Source organism: Centroberyx affinis, unplaced genomic scaffold (genome assembly GCF_046629955.1).
Source record: "Centroberyx affinis isolate AG114_WGS23_722 - 3 ecotype Tasmania unplaced genomic scaffold, CSIRO-AGI_Caff_v1 ptg000713l_1, whole genome shotgun sequence".
In the NCBI taxonomy this organism is placed as follows: Eukaryota; Metazoa; Chordata; class Actinopteri; order Beryciformes; family Berycidae; genus Centroberyx; species Centroberyx affinis.
The window spans coordinates 263,776-273,778 of NW_027279330.1; the positions used below are offsets into that span (position 1 = coordinate 263,776).

The following is a 10,003-nucleotide window of genomic DNA, read 5'->3' on the forward strand; positions in this document are numbered from 1 at the left end:
GTATCTATCTATCTATCTATCTATCTATCTATCTATCTATCTGTTTGGTGGTATATATTTTAGTTGTGTATTGTATTGTATTTTAACTTATATTTGTGGTTGAGATTGTGATCAAATATTTAAAATCAGCCAAAACTACACATGGCTTTTTTTAAATTTCAGTTTTTCAGTTCAGAATTAACAACTCAATTCTGTGTGCGCTTCAAGGACTACAAAGATTGTATCTGTTCAAAACCTGTGACTGATGACCGCTAGGACTCTTGCTGGTTTTATCTCCACTGCTCCTCTCAAGGACGTTAGACCGGCTTCAATTCAGACAGTGCAGCCCACTGTCTCCTTTCTGTCTCTATCTCCCACACTGTAGCAGGTGCAAATCAACTGCTTCTTCCAAGGAGGGGCCTCTCTGAAAGCTATTACCTTCACTCACATTGTATTCTTTGCCTATCAGCAGAAGAATCAAACACAGAGGAGGGGAAACACTTAGACCCTAATCAGCCTGATAGCGTTTTGGCATAGGAAGCCCATGTTCTACCCCAGAGTGACCTCTTACAAGGTCCAAATCCCTTAAGTGAGTTATGGTTCACCTCGGAAGGAGTAATTGAATGGAGAAAAATCGATCAGGTTATCCATAAAACCAATCATCGGATAGCACTGGCAATTTAAAGCGTCAACAGTTGGGGACTCCTCTGTTATTGGCGAGGGAAGGGTCACATCAGTTGGGACTGGTGGTATTTGGATATTGGCAGGGACACAGAGCAGGATGACAGAGAGAGATGGGAGGCTGTCATTGACGACTTTGAAATCCTCAAAGACTATTTGTCATCGTTCTTCACAGATTGATGTCAATTAGGTTTTCCCTCCCATTCACTTACCTCCTGAGGTCACTGACAATTGGATTGGGCAAGAAGTTATCTTTCGCCCATTTAACCATAATAGACACAGAACGTACTCTCTCCCCTAACAATATCAGCCCTAATATGACCTGAATTGAAAGATCAATTCTGGTAATATCATCTGGAGCTGTGAGTTGCATTTTCTCTCTGATAGGAATCCAGACTTAAGAGAAAGGTTTTCAAAGCAGACATGCATGAGGGGTATTGGGAAAAGGAGGGGGAGAAGGGTAGCAAAAGAAAGAAAGGAGTGAGTGAGTGAGTGAGTGAGTGAGTGAGTGTTTTGTACAGTCAGCTTTTTGCTGGTGACATTATCATTAGGGGCCTGGACTGACAACAGAAAATATAATGGTAGACAAAAACAGTGACACGGAAGCACCCGAGGGACCGAGTGACACAATAAATACAGAGGGAAGGAATGAGACGGAGAGAGAGAGAGAGAGAGAGAGAGAGAGAGAAAAAAAAGATAGAGACGTGAGATTAGATGCAATAATAGAGTAGGAGGATTGACTGTATCTGATATGACAGAAGGCATTGTGCAAGAGACGGGGAGAGAGGAAGAAGGTAATAGGGACGAGCTGGAGGAGGGGTTAAATGACAAAATGGGCTGAATTCCTTACAGTACTAACTGAGAAAGCTGAATCGACAAATTGCTCGGCTGACTTCAGCAGCATTTCAGACTCACTACTGCGTGAGCGGAGTGACACGGGGCACGCACCGACACCAAACGTCATCTCCATCGTCAACAGCCTTGAGCCTCCGCTGTCATGTTCTGTGAGAGTTGTTTCATCAATTCACATCAGCATTACTGTAACAGAGGGAACCCGACTTGTGTCACGGTCACTGGGTTTTCTCACTAACCCAGTCGAACAGAATTCCCCAACTGCTGGTAAACTGTAAGAATCAACAAAAATCCTTAAGTCTTCTTGACCACCAGTCATTTTTCAGTTCAGCATATACTGTAATGTACAGCACAGTCCAAAACATAAAGATGTGATAAAGATGAATTGACTTGGCGCCATCTTCAGGTCAAGAGATTTATGTGCACAGTAGGTCTACAGATTGATAGGATAGATAGATAGATAGATAGATAGATAGATAGATAGATAGATAGATAGATAGATTAATGTGATACATCAATGTTTGAGTGCAGCATTTCGTCAAGCAAAATAATGAATGCTGCGGTGAAATAATGAATTTCTATATAAGGTTACTACTATATTTAGCCCATATTTAGCCTGCATTATAAGCCTAAATATGGCACATACTTTTCATATTTAGTCATAGGCCTGTTGAGATTATTTTCGTGCATATTTGCTCCAAAATCTGACGTAGGTTTATTATTTGTTGCAGTAAAACCCTAATATGTGGCCACTTTCAGTATAATGATGATTTTGTTGAGGATTGTTCCTATTCAAGGAAGGTCTTATATTTCTGAAGTCTATTATGCTTACACCAGCTGCTAAAGAATTTTGGAAAAATGGCAAAACTTAATATCTGAGCCTCAATGCCAGAAAAATATTTTGCTAAATTCTTCTTTGAGTTTGGTCAATTTGTGCGCATATCCTACTCTTGGGAAAGTACAGCCTTGAATCAACCTCAACTTTCTCTAATAGTCTTGATGAAAATTGAAGTTTGGCCTGTAGTTGCTGGGATTCAAGGGATCTAGGATCTGTTTTAAAGTGTGTGGAAAATTCTTGTTCCTCCTCTCTCACGTGTGTCTGTTTCCTCATTTGGATTCCATATTGTCACTGTAACTCACTCTACCCCCTTGATATTGTTGTCCTTCATTGCTCCCTATAAGTCCACTTGATGACTTCTTAGAAGAACTCGACAATTCTCTGCACATTGCCTAAAGATGGGACACCCTTTACTCATTTCTTTCCTTTCCTCTTTTCACCCTCTCTGCATCCCTTCTTCTCTAGAGCCCACTTCACGACTAACCTCTCTGTAACCCCTCTTCATATTTCTAACCACCATTTTATTTCCTTCCCCTCTCCCCCTCTAAATTAGTCTCTTATCCCACCATCGCAGCTTGGTGTAACCTGCCGTCCCGCCGTCCTTCCTTCCTCTCCGCCTCTGTCCGCTCCTCGCTCCCTACCCCTGACTCCTTCCTGTCTCTGTCCACCTCCACATTTCTCTCCTCCACTCTCCTCTAGACCCGCCCTAGTGTCTCCACTTGCCCCTTGACTGTCTGAAGTGAACTGAAACTTAGGCAGCTGGTAGAGAGCGGCACATGGCTTTTTGGATGATTTCTCCCACTTTCAGTCTTTCCTCTCCTCTCTTTGCTTCTGTCTCTGCTGCTACATCAACCTTATACTTGTCACCTACTCATCATTCGAGGCTCCTTCTCCCAGCTACCATCTAGCCCTCCTCATAAGTTAGTCACGCACTTATCTTCTATTCTCTATGACACTGAGTTGATATTTCTCTATCCTCACTCCCCAGTCAGAAATTCAGAACGTCTTGACCTCATCCCCTCCTCCCACCTCCAGACCATGATTGCTGATCTGCTTCCCTTCCTGACCACCATGATTGACTCATCTCTGTCATTTGGCTGCACACCGTCTGCCTTCACTCTTCAAGAAACTTACCTTCGATCGATCTGCCATCAAAATCTACAGGCCAGTATCACTCCTTCCTTTTCTCTCCAAAACTATTGAACATGCTGCCTTTAACCACCTCTGTCACAGAATAACCTGTTTACCCAAACCAGCCTGGCCTAAAAATGGTCAATTTTTCTGAGACTGCACTCCTGTCTCTGAAACACTCCGCCCTGCTAGAGCTACTTCTCTGTCTTCTTTCCTCATCCTCCCAGATCTAACCACTGTATAACTCTAACCACCAGATGCTCCTTGCCATTCCTAATGAGCTGGGGGTCCGTCGGTCCGCTCTCTCATGGTTTGTTCTTTGTTCCCACCTGTTGGACCGCTCTCATCAGGTAGCCTGGAAAAATACTCTGTGTCCACCTTTTCCACTGGAGTCCCTCAGGGCTCAGACCTGGGCCAACTCATCTAAATTAGATCATTGGCCTGATCTTCATATCTCACAACTTCTCCTACCATTGCAATGCCAGTGCTGTGCTTTTCCTTTCTTTCCTCAGGTTGACGTGTGCACCTCATTTTGCCTCCAGCTGGATCTCACCACCTTAATCTTTTCCCCAGGCATCACTATTGGCGAGAACACGTTGACTCCTTCCCAGAACACCAAGTATCTTGGTGTGACTCTACACAACCAACTGATAAGGTAAGATGAGCTCAATTGGTCCCTAAGGGGAAATTGGTGGGGGAGTAGAATAGGAGCATGACTATGACACACACACAACAGAAACAGATTAATCAGGTAATGGCTTTATATTCCTGTTACAATGATGTAGTACACACATGATCTCATTTTTGATTAAAGACACATACACTCAAGATACAGCAAAACACACAAAAATGAAAAAAAAAAAAAAAAAAGTAGCACATTAGCTCAGCTTAGAGTCCTGATAACACATTATTGTACTTGGTTGTTGTGAGGCCATAATACTATTTAAAAATGTTCATCATAAAACACTTTAGTTTGGTAATCTGGGGGCATTTAGCATAGCTAAAACAGACCAGGAACTGCTGCTGAAAACATGTTAAGTGTTCCTTCTCTTCACCATCATGTCAAGTACACGGCGCTAATTATTGCACAAAACTCCATGTAAGTCTTACAGATACACAGGCAATTCAAGTAAAAGTAAGGGCCCTTGTTACATTTTGACAATTCTAGCACCATAAAGCCTAAAGCTCTCCGAACCTTAGTCTCCTAGTCACAAAACATGAATTTATCAGCTATTGATCTCAGACACTATGGCATGGGGTCGAATTCCAGCTGCCTTGATTACACATCTCATAAACATATATATATATTTTTCATCACAAATGAATATTTTGTTCTTAGAGCAGCAAATTTGAAAGTGCAAATAAACATATCTTTATTAATACCTATTGCTATGTTTGCTTGTTAACACTTTCTTCTCTCCCTGAGAAACTACAAATTAAACACTGGTAGAAGGAAATTTCCAGTATTTGTACAACGTTATGTTGTTCGCTATGGCTAGAAGTATGTAATCAATTAATCAACAACCTTAATATTATCATTTTCCCTTAAATGCCTTCATTAACAGCACTTAGCACATATTCCTTATGGTTAGCTGTAATGGACTGAGGAAGGTTATTTCAAATTGATGTGTATTGTTATAAATATTTAAAATACTAAATTATTCCAAAACACATACTACCATTGACCTAAAATTACTAGACTGGATGAATATCAATGAGTGTTTACATGCACAGTATTCTGGTTGCTAGCAAAAATAGTATTCTGCTAAAGGCCATTAGCAGAATATGCCAAATATTAACATGGAAACTGAACTTACACAGGCTGCAAGTCAACAGATGTATACATGCCTGATGGTTTGTATCGGTATATCCCAAGTGTCTGGTTTCCCAAAATCAGGATAACTTCACTAACGCAGGTTATTGTAAACACAAACCAGGACAAACCAGGATGGGACATTTACACGCCGCAACTCCAAAACAGAATACTCTACATTTATCCTGAATATTAACAGAATATCGGTGTGCTCGGAAACGTACTCAGTGAACACAAGTACATCAGTATATCTTATCAGTATATCTTAATGTTCCATTTTCTGTCAAGAATTCAGTGAGCCGTATGAGGTTACATGTTGAGTCGCAAATGTAAAAAGACGCTGAAACACTCATAACTATTCACTCCTATTAAATCTTTCTTTTAACTTGGAATAAATACAATCATAATGAAGAGGTTGGCCTATTCATAGAAAATGACAATTAACCCTTAGCTAATGTCAATATTGACTTGGACTTTACAGGTAGACTGGCTGCTAGGAAATAGTTTTGTTGAAATCTGAAGTTAGTACTTTGTGTTAGATGTGTGAACACTATTTGCCAGTGTTCAAACAGAGTTGCAGGGTATAATGTTGGGCCACAGTGCAGGTGTATGGGCACAGGCCTGGCTCTCATGTTGGTGTACATTACAGTTGTATAATCAGGCCCTAGATTAGGTATCAGTAACAAGTGGTAGTGAGTGTGTGCACCAGAGCGTCCTCCACAGGTAGTGTGTGTGTGAGTTTCTGTCACCTTATCCCTGTGCTCTTCTGTCCTTGTCCTGAGGGACTCTACATGTGTGGCCTTTTGTCCCTGACAGTGCTATAACACCTGATCCTACTCATCTGTCTCTCGTCACGGCCCTGGATGAATAACTGAAAGTGTGTAAGTGCAGGGTTTTGAAAGGAAACCTGTCAACATAGAGACCCCCGAGGACGGAAGAGTTTAAAGCTGTCACTCTCTGCCTCTTTAGAGTCACCGCTCTCTCACATGTGACACAATCCAAGCCCACCTAATTATAGTTTGCTAAGAAATGTCAGATACAGTGAGTTAGTAAAATCTAAAGCAAATTACATTCATATTGAGGGGGATGGTGTGTGATCATGGGCTGACTGCACTGGATTATAATTAAGTTCACACTGGGCACAACTTTGGTTGAGAAGATCTGCAGCATTTTGAGCAAACTTTAGAACCAGGACTTACTTAGCGCATCATTAATACTGTATATCTCCATCATTGATCCTGATCATATTTATCATAGACCTTATTCATTTTCTAATGTGAGTCCTGTTCTAATGCTGCATACACACTTTAACGCAACAGTGAGCATGTCTTGTTACATAACTTTGATCCAAGTAAGTAAAAGGCTTTGATACCAGGCTAGCATTAAAATAAGTGATTCAACTAGATCTATGCACACTACTTGGCTACATCTTTATACACTGTACCAAGTATGGCTGGGATAAAATCATGCATATCCTGCAGCTCTGCAGGACTGGGGTCGGTGCGCCTTTGCTATAGTGTCCTCTCTCTCTCTCTCTCTCTCTCTCTCTCACACACACACACACACACACACACACACACACACACATCTCATCTTTCCTCCATTAGTTTCTTCAGGCAGTCCACCACGTCCTCGCCGCTGGCCCAAGGAACGATGTTGGCCTTGAAGTTGGCTGGCTGGATCAGCTGCATCTCCACCAGTAGCCTGTGCATGGGGAAGTCCCTCCTGGGGAAGGCTGTGTCCCGGGGCCCCAGAGCCAGAGAGGGGCAGATGTCATTGGCCCCGTCTCCCACATAGAATACCCTCTGGAAGGGGGCACCACTGCGCTCCTCCTGACGATGCGCCAGATACTCCCGCAGGATCACCTGCTTGCACATGTTCTCAGGACAACGTGAGCACGAGTGGGAGTGGAAGGGGAGCAGCACAAGCCGGCCAGACGCATCAAAACTGGCCGGATTCGTGAAAATCCTCCGGAAAAGGTGGAGCGCCCCAACGTGCTCCAACCATGTCTCGATGAAGTACATGTTGGCGTCGGAGACCACCACCAGCTCAAAGTCCTGCTGGTGGCTCAGGAGATACTGGAAGAGGGCCAGGAGGCCGGGCGTGGGCGGGATCTTCTCCACCGCTGAGCGGATGGAGTCCTTGGACACGCCCTGCTCAGCCATGTAGGCCAGGACCCGCTGCATGTGCTCGTTGTAGTGCCCCTCCCTGTAGCAGTCCTTCAGCCAATCAGGGAGCCGCTGGCCCGGTGCGGCACGCACCACTGCATCATCGCTGCTCTCATTGATGATGGTCTCATCGAAGTCGAAGATGACCAGAAAGCGCTGGGCTGGTGATGCGGTGTGGGAGAGGTTTGAAGGAGCAGCCATGTCTGGGGTGTGAAGAAATGGGATGGTACCTTGCCCTTCTCTAAGGTGGGAAGGAATAAAACACCGTCAGTGAATAAAGGTCTTAGTTGTTTCTTTTTGAAGGATAATGGATTCTGAGCAGCACACTGCATCATCTGCAACATCCTTTGTTTTTTACTATAGCCTACTCTAAAAAAAAATAGACTGTTGGCATGATACCAAACTAGTCAGCAATTCAATTAAACGGCAGCACTGGACCAACCAGGGCAGAGGAAAAGATCAGTATTTATAACTACTCATAATTAAGTCATAAGCTGTAGGGGAAATGTATGTTTATAAGAGGAAAGTTAGAGATATACAGTTTAAATTAAACAAAAGGAACACAGAACAAACAGGATGTGCAGTACACTTGGCTGAAGTAAACAACCTCAAAGAAACCCATGTGCATTTCAGGGAAATATCAGACTTTCTCTAAATAAAGCTTGAATAATGTTTAAATCACTTCAGCAACCTCTGTTATGCAACACATAATTATCTTCACAGTCATACCAATGAACAGCTCAAACTTGCTGGCGACCTTCCAGTACTCACACATAGACATTTATTCATTCCTTTCAGGGGAAAGAGCACATACACATAGGCCAGACCTCGGAGCGGTGCCATATTTATATAGGAGATATGTTTCAGGCACAAAGCTTCCACTGTTGCAGGCTTGCTGTAACTTGAGTGAGGAGAGAGGGTTGGACTTATAGCTGTTACATCACTGCATATCTTGACCATAAGTGGAGCAACTGAGTGGGAATGCAAGCCCCTTATACCGATGTTACATATAGCTTTGGTATGTAGGCCTACATACTGTATATACAAAATGGGGTATATATTATATATATGTAAAAATTAAATTAAAAGGAAAAATGTAGGTACTATACTATACTATACCTACTATATGCCCTAGAAGGCTTCACATTGGTTACCGCATGTTCATTTCAGGAGGTTGATGTATAGCAGCAGCCATGCCATTTCTTAACCTAGTTTTTGACAGGCCGTTTGGATTAAGCAGCACGGCCTGTATGAAAGCTGTGTAAATCCATACCGTTACACCATAGGGGTTTGGTTGACGCCTATCCCGTCAATAGCCTTCAAGAAAGTGTAACAGAAAGTAGCTTACGATAGTGTGATAATATAAGACCAGCCGGGCCACAAGGGCTGTTTGGTGGTCAATACAGCGTCTGCGTAAATGTCTTACCGTTTGGCTGCACCGACGCATTATGACAAGTGACGCTTCTTTCCCCGCGGCAGCTCCCTTACTAATAGGGCATATATACAGACTAAGCTATCTAATTTTAAACCGGGAGAGCTATTCCTGTATGAGAGGTTACCCTTGAAAGTCATTAGCGCGGCTCTCTCACAACTCATTAATCTGTCGGGCTGCTTAAGCGGCAAAGATCAAAAGGCAAAATTAAATAGTAAAATAACCACACACACGGAGACAGAGAAAGAAGAGCTATAGAGAATAACACAGAAATATATATCTCGGCCTACCGGTTTGGGCATGCGAGCAGCGGGGATGGTAGGTGCCCGGCTCCGGCAACCGCATCCCAGTGACGCGGCAAGATTGTTAAAGGAGACTCCCTCAGAACCGGAGAGGGCATTCCCATTTAAGACAACCGAGTCAAGTCAGACAGCAGCAACACAGCACGTCCGGCCAGTTCTTTCAAAATAAAACCCATCATCGACGAACATTGCAACGATTTTTTAATTAATACATAGTAGCTGCCAAAGAGAAAATGAAGAATCTGTAGCATTTTGTCAAAATGAAATTTTCACGGCAGACTGCTATCATTTACTTCCCGTCAGATGACTGCCACAGAATGTTTGATTATGTTGCCATGGAAACGGGTATTTTCACAATTTCAGACCTCGTCAAATTGATGTTTTAACGTGGAAAAGGCTTCATTTATCTATAAATTTCAATGATAGATATGTTGAAGGTGCTTTTTCCATTGTCTACAAATGAAACATAGCGAGTACCATAATTCAGTGCCAGCCATCTTGGTCCCTATGAAGTCTAGCAACTTTCTATGGAGAATTCCTCTTCTATGGACATTTAGCAGTAGGCTGACAACAACAACAACAACAACAACAACAACAACAACAACAATTATAATAATAATTGACCTGGTTTTCTAGCTTGTGGAAGAGACACATATAGAGTCATGCATACTGCAATAGGCTACTGAAAAACACAAGTGGTTCCTTTGCTTCCTGCTCAAAATGTTAATCTAAAAATACATGGAAGCATTTCTGCTGGCCTGAGTCAGCAGTGGTAGAAGTAGAAGATTGGCATGTGTTTCAGCCAGT

General features: G+C 42.7%; 1 protein-coding gene across 1 annotated transcript; it reads right to left on the bottom strand.

Moving 5' to 3' along the window:
- Positions 1-4,264: 4,264 nt before the first annotated feature.
- Positions 4,265-9,243, bottom strand: LOC139644161 (probable phosphatase phospho1). The gene is made up of 2 exons (XM_071519542.1): positions 9,185-9,243; positions 4,265-7,703 (listed from the first exon to the last, which is right to left on the bottom strand). Exon 2 carries the CDS (start codon positions 7,661-7,663, stop codon positions 6,884-6,886), a length of 780 nt encoding a protein of 259 aa, XP_071375643.1. The 5' UTR covers positions 7,664-7,703; positions 9,185-9,243; the 3' UTR covers positions 4,265-6,883.
- Between the last annotated feature and the right edge of the window lie 760 nt (positions 9,244-10,003).